We start from the raw sequence: 13,202 nt of genomic DNA on the forward strand, positions 1-13,202 counted from the left end.
TGTCTCTGCAACCGAATGTTTCAGAGTCTCAGTTTCCTCATCTATTAAATGGCAAGTATTTTTTTTGCTTAACACACAGCATTGTGAGAGGACTGAATGAATGGTATTTAAGGCATCTGCAAATCTAAATCAGCCTTCATATAAAATCATAGTCCCGTGGTATATGGAATAGCAACAAGTGAATGGAACAGACAACCTAAGTGATCTGAGTGGCAGCCTAAGGGATCTGTCCATGTGACTCTAAATATTTGCCCAGCATCTGGAGCGGTCCAGGGTTAACAGCCCAAACCAATGTTTGCTACATAAACGAATGGAGAGGAAGAGTATGCTCTTGGTAAGAGTTTCTACTTCCATATACAGGCTCTAGATGAAAACTCTTGCTACTGATGGCACAAAAATCGCCTTTGCGGTGCCTATTTGATTGGGGTCAGGGACATAGTACGTGGTCCTTTAAGGTTTCATAGTTTTCCTCCCTTCAATCAAGTAGTTTCCTTTCAGTCTTAAAATTAGTATGTTCCCAACAAGGCTAAGACATTTTTACTGAAAACATGGGAAAACACTGCTCGCTATGGGAAGTGGAAATAAACATACTCTTTTGAACTTTTATCGAATATAGACTATAAATGAAGGAGTCATTTATAAAATTTTCAATCCTATTACATTTTTTTTTCTTAAAGAGAAACACCCTGAGCGACTAGGTACTAAATAGTCTTCCCTATAGCAAAAGCCCATACCTTGCCGTCAGCCAGAATGCAATACTGCTTATTTCTCCTTGCATCGTATAAAAATGGATATAATTTTTAAATTAAAATTTCTTTACACCGGGGAGCAGCCTACTTTTAAACGCCAAGCGTTCCTACGTAAAGGGGAGAAAGTTCTCCACTGTTTTTGATGTTTGCAAGTTGAACATTTCGAGAAATCATTTGCATCCACCAGTAACAGTTATGGTCTCCATCTCCCCTGGAAGATGAAATGCCACGAGCCACTCTGAGTCGTAGTTAACGAACACGCGCGCATCCATCAGTCCACGCCGGTCCTGCCAAAGAGCCCGAGCCTCGCTGCCTCTTCGCGCGAGGACGTCGGCGAGGGGGCTGCCGCGCGTGATCTCGCTCCAGCCTCCCCAGCAGCAGAGGGATTAGACACATGCGCACGCTCGGTCTCTTTGTGTGCACCGGGCAGGGCTCGGCGTCGATTTACTCTTCCCAGTGGGGCAGAGACCTGGAACGCGAGCATGTGCTCGGGAACAAAACATGCACGTACACAAGGCCATCGAAATAAACCACTGCCTCCCGTTTGCCTTCCCCTCTTCGGGGGCGTCCCCACCGCCCTTTGCCCGAGTCCAGCTGGGGAGGGGGCGCGGAGAGCCCCGGAACGAGGAGCCGTGTCCTCAGGAATCCCGCACCCGGGAGAGCGACGCGGGCTCGGGCAGAGGGGGCCGGGGGCGGGGAGCGCGACCCGGGGCGCGGGAGGCGGGAGGCGCTCCCCGCCGGAGCCGCCAAGGATGGAGCGCGTCCAGCGAGCGTCTCCGAGCGCAGCCACCCCGCGGGGCCCGGGTGGGGTGGGGTGGGGTGGGGTGGGGGGCGGGGAGGGAGCCCGGCCGCCCAGTCGGCCCGCCCCTCCCCCCGCGCCGGTGCGCTCCGGCCAGCTGTGCGCCGCCGAGCGAGGCGCCAGCCCGTGGGTGCTGCCGGGGGCGGCGGCGCGGAGGGGGCGCCCGCAGCTGGCGGCGGCGCGGGCCCGGCGCTCGGCTCGCGGCGGGGGGCGGAGGTGAGGACCGGAACGCGGAGGGCGGGCGCTGCTCGCGGCGCCGGGCCCGCGTTCCCCGTCCGCGGCCGCCCTGCCACCGGCCCGCGTCCCCGCCGGCGGGAGCTCGGGGGACCGGGCGGCGGCGCGGCTGTGGCGGCGGCTGGCTGGATGCGAGACCTGCGCGGACCGGGCGGCGGCGGCGGCGGCGGCGGCGGCCGGCGGCTCCCGACTCGGGGAAGCCGATCGCGGAGGGGACGAGCCCGAACGCGCTGGCCATGGCCTCCAACTTTAACGACATAGTCAAGCAGGGCTACGTGAAAATCCGCAGCAGGAAGCTGGGGGTGAGTGGCTCGCTCGGCTTTCTCCTTCCCCGGCTCGCGTTTGGCGCGGCCGGCTGTAGGGAGGGGGGCGGGGAGAGGTGACCCGCGCGGGGACAGGGGCGAAGAGGGACCCGGCCCTTTCGCGGACAGCCCGCTTGTTGCTCGGCCGGTGTGGGGGCCCGCACCTGCCTCGGGGGGCTCTGCACACCGGGCCGAGGGTTCCCGGAGCGCGCCCCGGTCCCCGTCCTCATGCGCGCGCTGCTGCTGGCTTGGACCAGACTGAGAAGTCATGTAGACGGAAGGGATGGTCAGGTTGGAAGACGAATGCGCCTCGGAGGGGGGGTTATGGACGGTGCAGCCCACAGTGCTCTGTTCTCCAAAGTGCGCCTTTCGGGGAGAATGGCTCGCTGTGCGGGAGCCGGACGGACGCTCCCGTGTGTGTATTTACAAGCCCCGTGTCCTAGTCCCCGCTTCCCCAGCCCCTTTCGAAATTCTCCTTTGATGCCCAAGCATTGCCGCGCGGCCCCGCCGGCGACTGCCAGCGAGTTTCGGGCTCCCTGAGCGGTTGCCCAGGGGCAGGCTCCCTGGCCGTGTGCGCGCCCGGACAGGTGTACCTGCGCCCGTGTGCGGGCAGGTGTGTGCTCACCGCCGCAGACACGGCAGGGTTCGCGACGGCAAAGTTTACGGAGACCTTGTCGTAGTTTTTCCGTGCAAGACGTTGTGCCTGACTTGGGAGAGAAACAGTGTAGACCCCCCCCCCCCCGCCCCGGGGGGTTCAGAAGTTCTCTAGTGACCAGACGAGGAGGTAGGAGGGACACGTGGATGGTCCCAGAAGACCTGGGTGTGGAGCCCCGAGGCCAGGAGGGGAGGAGCGGGCCTTTGGGCTTGGCGGGCGTGGGGGGACCGCGGGAACTACGCGCAGGGGGTCCCGGTGGTGGCCGTGGGGGAGCGCGCGATGGGCGCGAGATGGGCCACCGAGAACGACCTTGGCGGGCCGGTCCAGAGCAGGAAGGGAAACCGGTGTGGGGGCGAAAGAGCCCCTTTCCCGGATTCCCTGGATGTTTCTCTACCTCGGTGTTCTCAAAGTTCCAATTCTGCGAAGCTCCGGAATCCTGGGGCAAAGCGGCCTTGAACCAGAACATTCCCCGCGTTCCCTGCTGACTGGAAGAGTCCTCCAACTTAGAGAGGGGAAGAGAGGAGGGAGAAATTCACTAATTCTCTCACTTAAAAAGGAAGAAAGAAAAATAATTCTAAATATACCGTTAGAAAATTGAACGAAGATAGGGCAGAACCCCTAAACCCCTAAAAGAGGACGCATCACTACGCACCCAGGAGTCGTTTTATCAGGAGTTGGTGGACGCAGGTGTGGGGGGGCACAGGGAAGGGAAAAGGGCACACTTGGGTTTTGGTGCTGCTTTCTGCTGGCTTTCTCGTTGGAGATGCAGACGGTGCCCCGAGGAGACGAGGGACCCATTCCCGAACTTGGGCAGACCCGTAGAAGTGGGGCGTACACAACAGGGCGACTACAAAGCGCCCACCCCCACCCCCACCCCCACCCCCACCCCCACCCCCACCCCCACCCCCACCCCCACCCCCACCCGGCGCAGCCAGGCGCTCCCGTGGCCTGCCGCGCGCCCTTCCGGGGCCAGAGCGCGCGCGCGCGCGGGGGGTGCAGCCCCTCTGGTGGCAAGGGCCGCTCTCGGGTGGAGATTTAATTGCGCCTTGTTCCTTTCCCGGGAGATAGGAAGGACCCACGTGTAAAGCTGCAGTTGTCCAGGAGGCTGCCGGCTTCTCGCGGGCGGGACGCGCTGCACGGCAAGCGAGAGCTGGAGGGGAGAACCATTTTAGGAACTTGACCTTTGAAGCCCTTTGCTCCCCCACGGGGTGCTTGCTCATCATTCTCGCGCCTTCCGTCTTCTTGGAATCTCAATTGTGTCTGACACCTCAGACGTTATAAGCTAACGGATGATTCAGGTCCCCCGGGTAGATGTGTATCTCCTAACACAGAGTCACTGTGTACATGAGATGAGACTAAGAAATATAACCGTGAGGACCCCGGCCTTCGCGCTCTTGGCCCCGGGGGTCTGTAGGATTCCTCTTCCATTCCCAGCTTTCCAGGATTTGCTACGACAAAAACGGGATATGCAACTTAATTAAAATATAGGATCCAAGAAAAGAGCATTGACTGCTTCTTGGGGGAACCATGCGTGTTAACAGCCTTTGAAATGTCCTTTTAAAACACCATTCCTCTTTAAGGTGTGTGCAAATGTGTTTGCAATCCCATAGCATCCCTTTCCAGACTCACTGCTTGGAGATAAGCCTTTGTAAAAGACGCCCTTCAGAGAAAACAGTAAAAGCATGTTTATGTATAGGTTAATTGCTTTTGTCTTCCATTTCTACTTGAGAAATGTAAACTTCAGACTTTGGTGTTGAAACACTTTTGTTTTAATATTAAATCGAAACGTTAAACTAAATGAAACTTCACTATTTTGAAGAATATTATTTAAAAAACTATAGAGACTTTAAATTGAGAATATTCTAGTATTCAGAAGGGTGAATTCACGTGACAAACCTATAGATTCTGTGAAGCTTAGTAAGTTAAGTTTGTCTCATAAGATAGTAAAACTCTAAGCAAGTGTTGTGTGCCATAAGCATAGCAATAGAATTTATCTAAACATTAAAATGGAATTTTCATAGTTAATAAGACATATTACTAATGTCATGGACTCAGAAGTATGGGCTTTTCCAAGTAAAATAATATTTTGAACTCAAATGATACGTAACGATTCTTTTTATGGTTTATGTTTAGAACTAAAATAAAAGGGATTCTGATGAAATATGCACAGATATTTGATTTATGAGGTACTGAACTCGTACTTGCAAAAACCAAATTTTATAATAATCTAAAGGGGAAAATAGACCCCTGGGCATGAGGCCAGTGGTATCCGAGATTATGACACAAAAGCATATTTTGAGATGAAATGTTCTATAGGATTCTTTTCTCCTTACTAGTTAGTGTTCCCTATTGTGCTGAATGAGGGCAGAAAAGCACTAGTTGCCTTTTGGGCTAGGGGAAAACCAGGATCCAGGCCCTTCCAGATTGAAATGGTGAAAGGGCCCTTGCCTTGTGTCTTCCTACAGAATTTAGTGCTCCCAGTGGAGAATATTTCCTTACCCAGTTGTTTGAGTGAAGTAGTGAGTGTGGAACAATTTTTTGAATGTTTGCTTTGAAGTTTGTCTTGACTCATTAACCAGCTTATCTTCCATTCAGGAAAATAATTTTGAAAAAAAATAGTATGATTGCCCCAAATTTTACTCTTGTCTTTGAAAATTATGTTTATTCAATCATTAAAAATTTAAAGGTATTAAATCATTAAACATAAAACGACATGACTCTTAGAGTCATGTCTTTATAGTCTATGTTAATTTTTCATTATGACATCATAGTTTGTATGAATATATTATTTTCCTTTTGCATGATTTAAAAGCCCTTACTGTAGTTCAGTTTCTTTTGCCCTCTTCTGTGTTGCATAACTGGTATTATAATTCACAAGGTGCCATAGTGGTCAGTATTTTTTTTAATAAAAAGTTACTTAACAGGACTAACAACAATAAAACAAAGCAAAAGCATGTTGGCCAAAATTGTTTATCTCTTAGCCTTTATTAATTAAATGTTTCCTTGTGACCACTGAAAGATTAAATTTAGTCCGCAAGGCATCTATTATAAAATATCCAGCCTGTTCTTGGTTTGCAGATAAACTAAGAACTCGACCACCGAAATCATTAAAATAACTTTACACATGACGTGTGGACTCTATATTGTAGCTAAAGTAAATGCAGCCTTATAGAGGGACGTCATCATCACTATCATTAACATCACTGTACAAATCCCGGCTGCCACAGTTTGACTAATTCTAGACTCAGCCCTCACATCATTGTTCTCAAGGAATTCTGTTCAAATACATCAGTGAGGCTATTCACAGGCACACTGTGCACAAATAAATAGTATTTTACACAAAATCGTTTTCTATTTCTTTCTCAAAGCCAGGTCAGGGATTTTACTGTTTGTGTGGGTATCAAAGGAACATCTCGAAATACGGTTGGCGTTTGCACATTCAACGTATAATCAAATAATTATGAAGCATCTACTGTGTATCAGATGGTGTGTGGGGGGGGGGGTGGGGGGGGGGAGAGACTGTTCCAGAGTCATGTTGTATTAAGTCAGGGTTATTAGCAAAAAATACCTCCTACATCACTACTACTCATAGTACGTTAGGCCAGTAAGAGTCACTTTACCCCAACCTGGATATAAGGGAAGCAGAGAAAGTCAGAGCAACACATTTGGAGTATGTGATGAGCCCCAACGTTACGAGCTGAACATCTATTCAGGATTTTCTCTTTTGCATAGTCTCCCTTTGTTTCAAGAACTTACTGTGGATTCATCCACATCTTGCTTTCTCTACCACTTTGATTCAAACCTTGAGATGCTTCCATCCCTGGCTTGATGATTATTGAGCTTCCTATAAGTTCTTTGGGTTTTCTTGTTCTTCCACAAACAGCTTTCTTCTGATGATGGAAGAGAGTTGTTTTTCATGAGAGACGTTTATGAGAATTTACCCCTTTGTAGAAGTTTATTTATTGATATAAATGGGAGTTTTCATGTGTGCATTTGCATTATTTTGGTTGACTAGAGCAATTAAAAATGTCTCTGGTTTCCCAAATATCTAGAAAGTATTTTATGAAGAGTGATTTTATTTTATATGAAATACATTACCAGTTTTCCAAGAATAAGATGCAATAAATACATTTAAGATAAAATTTATAAATAACTTAATCACTTTGACCATTCAGAAGTTAAAAGAACTTTCAGGATCGTTACTTCAGGTATGAATTCTCCATCCATGGCTTTAAGACATGGAAGTTGCTTTCAGTGTATTTAAATCTTTACTCATTCTGGAATATTGCGTATCCTGGACATTGCTTTCTGGAAAGGACCCATTGTATCCATGGTTATTTATCATTTATCTCTTTCTCATAAAATATGGATTTAGAATACATGAAAATTCTAATTATTTTAGCGGTTTTTATTTTAGGTTTTCATTCATGGTGACTATCATGTATATGTTTAACACTATGTATACGTTCCACTTAATTTCTGTATCTATATCTGTCTCTATGGACTTATCTACCTATCTCTACAAGAATTACTGGTTCTTACAATTTTAGAGTTGAAAAACATCTTGTATACCTTCTGTAGAATCCCTGTATATTAATTTGTTTGCAATTATATGTACGTATGGCATTTCTGGTATTTTCAGATATTAGTGAGATTTTTGTCTTTTTAAAAAATCCCTACGCATGCATATGGGCATGCCTGATGTTCTTTGATTTTCAAAACTTAAAGCCAAAAACAAGGAAAATAAAAATAAGCCTACCTGTAAACACCAAGCCCAGACGTTTTGCTAGATATTGATATTAAATGATTATGTCTGTGTGCTACCTGGGGCCAGCTGTTAAATCAGGAGTGAGATATAAATGTTCACATCTCAGTTTTTATCTTAATATATTTACACATGACTGCTGGCAAGGTGAATCTTAAAAGATGGCATTTCCTCAGATTACAAAGATTATACTCAGTGCTTAGGGAAATCTTGCAAATTTACTGAAATAAATTGTGAGTAGAGTAATTATGCAGTGGTAAAATATCTTTGTAAGAATTTACAAAATTGCCAGTTTCCTTAAATGTCTTTCAAAAGTGCTCAGTAATGGTTGATATCTAGGATCAGTCTAAAATACACACACACACACACACACACACACACACACACAGTTTAATTTGAAGCCTATGTATTTGAAATAGGTGTGATCCATTTTTGTTGTTTGAAGTATTTTTGTTGTAATGTGTTGTTCTATTTGGATTGTAACAACCCATGTGAATAATATTGGGTAGGACTATTAAGTATTCATGACTCTGCTCTGTTTCTGTTGACACCCACTTCATTTTAGAAACTACACAGGTCAAAAGTGAGCAGTACAAACAAAAATTACCTATTTTCCTACCATCTACTGATCTTCTCTAGATGTTGTGAATTTTGAAGTTTTAGTTTTAAGGAAGAAATAATTTCCATCAAATGGGACAAACTAATTAAAAGAGAGAATACTATAATTTCTTTACCTCAGTTTTACTGATTTTGTCTTAACTTTCGTCACGGTATTTTCTTTTTCTTTAAGCTCTGGTAGCATTGTCCAAAGAGTTCAAGAATGTAGGTAAAGGACTTTTTCTTGAACTTTCTGCATAAATCTTCATTAGTTTTAAGATAGAGAGCAGCATTATCCTTTGAGTACTTCATTTTTATATTGCAACACTATCCCTCAGTGAGAGTATTACACCTGTCAGTCCAATTGAATGGAACAAGGCATGATATTTTGTTATTAGTGGAGAACAGAAACTCATTTAATAAAGAATGTTTTCATGTTGTTTGAAATAAATGGTGGTTGTAATATTTGAACATGTGCAAAGTATTTCTCCTGTTACTGTACTAAATTCATTATAAAAAGCTTGGCTAATATTTTGGCTTAACAGTAAAATGACTGAGAGGTCAGACACTTTGAGCTTTGATTTGAAGCTTCGTAAAAGTAATGTAATCATTTTGCCTCGTGGGGTACCATGTATTTTACAGCTCCTAAAGAATTTTCACATATATTGTCTTATATAATTTTCCCAGCATGCTTTTTGAAATTATATTTGATGTTACCCTCATTTAATTTTACCTTTTGTACATAAACTCGAATCCAGAAAAAGTAAAGGACCAGCCAGAGCGACAGAGACACAGATTGGGTTTGTGTGGGACTGTATATACTCAAATCTAGGTATGGTAACTTCAGGTTCAGTGTCGCATCTACAAGGCAACAGCTTCCACTTTGCAATATACATAGGTAGCAACCCATCTATTCGCGTTATTCAAAGTAAGTGTTTTCTTCAGGTGGCTACATAGTGTAAAGCTAATGTTATCATTCACTTGACTCAACTTTAAGTTATTGACGTTGCGGACAAAAGTGCTGCTGGCAGGTGGGAGGTGGAGGAACTGGCAAAAGGTGGTCAAAGATACTTCCCTTGTAAGATCAGTAAGTTCTGGAGATGGAATGCACAGCACGGTGACTGTAGCTAACAGTGCTGTATAGTGTATCTTAAAGTTGCTAGGAGAGTAGATCTCCAAAGTTCTCATCGTAAGAAAACAAAATCATACCTGGATGAGGCGATGGATGTTAAATAACCTCAGTGTGCTAATTGCATCACAATGTGTACGTAGATCAGATCATAAAGGTGTACATCTTCAACTTCTGCCACGTAATATATCAATTGTATCTCAGTAAAACGGAAAAAACAAGTGCTATTTAGGAAGAGAATTGGTACCACAATACGGACATAATACGCAGGTATTTTTCCAGACCACTTTAAATGGACATGATTTCATTTTCATTATACCATCTAAAAACCGACTAACTTCTTGTAGGAGTGGAGAACAGGCTCCAAAATGCAGCTGATCGTGTCTATGTAGAATTTAAAATATTTAAAAATATTGAAATCTCTTTATTTTAGCATTACCATTATTTATGAGAGATGATCTTTTATTAAAACAGTTATATAGGGGGCGCCTGGGTGGCTCAGAGAGTTAAGCGACTGACTCTTGATTTCGGCTCAGGTCATGATCTTCTGGTTCGTGAGTTCAAGCCCCTTCATTGGGCTCTGCACGGACAGTGCGGAGCCCGCTTGGGATTCTCTCTCCCCCTCTCCCTCTCTGTTTCTCCCCACTTGTGCTCTTTCTCTCTCTCAAAATAAATAAATAAACTTAAAAATTAAAAAAAAAGTTATATAAAAGATCACATTTAAATTAACTTAATGCAAAAGAGTTCATCTAAAAAAACCATAATTTAAAAATCACACGTTTCTCCTGGGACCTGGCAAATCAAAAGATGTTATGTAGTGAGGTGGTCATGCAGCAAAGAACGTGACAGTGTTACCCAAATCCCTGCACCTCGGGCAAGACGGAATCCACCGTGACAGCCGTGACCTGCTCCTGCCAGGCCTCACAGTTTCTTGTGTCGCTTGCTACTTTTAAGAAAAAAGAATTGAAATATATATTCTCGTGTAGATTTTTTGGATACATTTTTAAGTTCATTTATTTATTTGGAGAGAGAGAGAGAGAGAGAGAGAGAGAGAGAGAGAGAACGAGTGGGGGAGAGGCAAAGAGGGGGGCGGACGGAGGATCCCAAGCAGGCTCTATGCCGACAGCAGATAGCTTGATGAGGGGCTGAGAGTCACCAACCGTAAGATCATGACCTGAGCCGAAGCTGGACACTTAACCGACTGAGCCACCCAGGCATCTCTGTGTAGATTTTTATAGAAGGTATCGTACATGTATAAACATGTACAATCATTTTTCTCTTCATGATTTGTTTCTTCGTAAATATGCAGTTGGTTTTCTCTGACCATTCACTAGCCTTTAAGATATGTACGTACGTATGTATGTTCATGTATGTGTATACATATGTATGTGTCATAAATACATATATGTGTGTTATATATTAAATATAATATGTATATACAGTATTTCCACATGACATGTTAATACTCATATTAAAAAAAAAAGTAATTCTCAATCATGACTGCATGTTGAAGTTACCTACAGAGCCCAGATTTTTCCTCATTGATTTGGTCTGGTTGGGTTTTGAACGTGGATATGCTTTTGGAGTTCCCCAGAGGTTTCTGATCTGGTGCTAGGGTTGATAATCATTGCCTGACAGTGAGGATTTGGGGGTAAATAAGGGAAATGTGAGACGTATTAGACGACTATAAACTAACAAAAACACTGTTACTAGTGCTTGACACTTACACATTGTCATTTCCGAAATATATAGTTATCCAATAAATCAGTCACATAATGCTGGGCATTCTATAAGGCTTTATGATGTGAATACAAAAATGATAAAGTAGAAATTTCTTTGAGGGGCAGAAATTTACTTCTTTTTTAAAATTTTTTTTAATGTTTATTCATTTTTGAGAGACAGAGAGAGACAGAACATGAGCAGGGAAGGGGCAGAGAGAGAGGGAGACACTGAATCTGAAGCAGGATCTAGGCTCTGAGCTGTCAGCGCAGAGCCCCACGTGGGGCTTGAACTCACGAACTGTGAGATCATGACACGAGCCGAAGTCGGGCACTCAACCAACTGAGCCACCCAGGCGCCCCAACAGAAATTTACTTCTCAATGTGGTGGACATAACTTAAATTTGTCTTTTCTTTTCTTTTCTTTTCTTTTCTTTTCTTTTCTTTTCTTTTCTTTTCTTTTCCTTTCTTTTCTTTTCTTTCCCTTTCCTTTCCTTTCCTTTCCTTTCCTTTCCTTTCCTTTCCTTTCCTTTCCTTTCCTTTCCTTTCTTTTATTGAGAGAGAGTGCATGTACAAGTTAGTGGGAAGGGGCAGAAAGAGACAGGGAGGGACAGAAAATCTCAAGCAGGCTCCATGCTCAGTGCAGAACCCAACGCGGGACTTGATCCCAGGACCCTAGAATCACGACCTGAGCCAAAATCAAGTCAGACGCTCAACCGACTGAGCCACCTAGGCGCCCCATAACTTAAAATTTTCTAAAGACTCTGAATCATTCTTTCTGTGAGCCATCTTGATGTACGGCTGGCACTGCAATATGGTTACTCACAAAAGACATCCTTCAGTAAAAGAAGTAAAATTGTGTGTTCTAATGTAAGTGATTACAATACCATGGCTCTTTAAAACTCAGTAACTTCTGATAATGCTCTATTGGAGAGTCAATGCTTCAGACTTTATTAAGGACAAGCACCTGTAAGAGTGTCTGGGTGGCTCAGTCAGTTAAGCATCTGACTTTGGCTCAGGTCATGATCTCACAGTTTGTGGGTTCGAGCCCTGTGTCGGGCTGTGTGCTGACAGCTGGGAGCCTAGACCCCGCTTCCGATTCTTCCTCTCTCTCTCTGTCCTTCCCCTGCTCATGCTCTGTCTGTCTGTCTCTCTCAAAACTAAGTAAACATTTAAAAAAAAAAAAGGAAGAAGAAAAGGAAAAAAAAAACCTTGAGGCTTAGAGTCGATTTTATATTCTTCATAGGTCTGGGTTTATGGCTTTGCAAGGCAGTTAACTGCAGTGTCACACCTCATTCTTGGTATCTCAGAGGTTTCTTTTGTTCTTGCCTTTGTTGTTTGGTTTCCTATTTGAAGAGACAGAGCATAAATGGATGGGTGGAGAGAGAGAATTGAGACAATATATGGCAAATACCTAGTGAGTACACATAGACAGTATGTGCTTTGTGGTTTATAGAGAAAGTAATACCAAGCTGAGAAATCATGTATAGAGAAGGCTTTGTGAGTTCCATGCGGAAGAAATAGCATACCTAAATGGTAACATGTGTCGGGATGGGTGAGGAACATTGAGTAAAGGCCCAGAATAAAGGGCTTACAATGTTCTAAGAACCCAAGAAGTCACCGATGTATTTTATAGGAAAGGTTAATGTTCATTCTCAATTTAGCAACATCCCCGAATCTTGAATGTAGAGAAGGCATTGTGGTAAAGTAGTATTTGGTGAAGGAGAGCAACGAGGGGTGAAGTTGAGTACACTAGAAAAGCATGTTTTACTTCTGGTGGCTAGCCATGATGGAGAATCACTAGAATCTTTTTTTCTAGCACCGAGAAGAAATAAGTCTTCTACCTGTCACGGTTTGCTTTGAAAAGTTGGCTGTCATATTGTCACCTTTCGAAAATGATTAGACTTTCCCCCTCTGCCTGCATTTAATACCCTCATTTTCTGGTTTTCAGAAATATTGCCGTGCTGGGTATAAATGTAGCTTTAATTCTATTTATTATTCCTGGGTTTATAATGCTTCTGGATTTTATGGCTTGATATATTTCTTCTGTTCTGAAAAGTTATTTGCTGTTTTCCCTTCTGTCCTATCAATTCTGTCCACTCTTCTCTCTTCTTCCTGACTCATGTACTAAATCATTTATACCATATTTTCTGTACCTCTGTGCCTTTTTCTATTTCATTTTTTTTTTGTCACTCAAAGCTTCAGGATGGATATTTTCTTACACATTTTCTAGTTCACTAATTTTCTATTCAAC

The 13,202-nt window shown here is 44.1% G+C and overlaps 1 protein-coding gene across 1 annotated transcript in view; it reads left to right on the top strand.

Moving 5' to 3' along the window:
- Positions 1-1,876: 1,876 nt before the first annotated feature.
- DOK6 (docking protein 6) overlaps positions 1,877-13,202 on the top strand; it is a 369,110-nt gene continuing 357,784 nt past the window's right edge. Inside the window, exon 1 of the mRNA XM_047828764.1 lies at positions 1,877-2,084. Within this exon, the coding sequence (XP_047684720.1) occupies positions 2,019-2,084 (66 nt within the window). The 5' untranslated portion in view covers positions 1,877-2,018. The remainder of the gene's footprint in view (positions 2,085-13,202) is intronic.

This window comes from Prionailurus viverrinus, chromosome D3, assembly GCF_022837055.1.
Source record: "Prionailurus viverrinus isolate Anna chromosome D3, UM_Priviv_1.0, whole genome shotgun sequence".
Classification (NCBI taxonomy): Eukaryota; Metazoa; Chordata; class Mammalia; order Carnivora; family Felidae; genus Prionailurus; species Prionailurus viverrinus.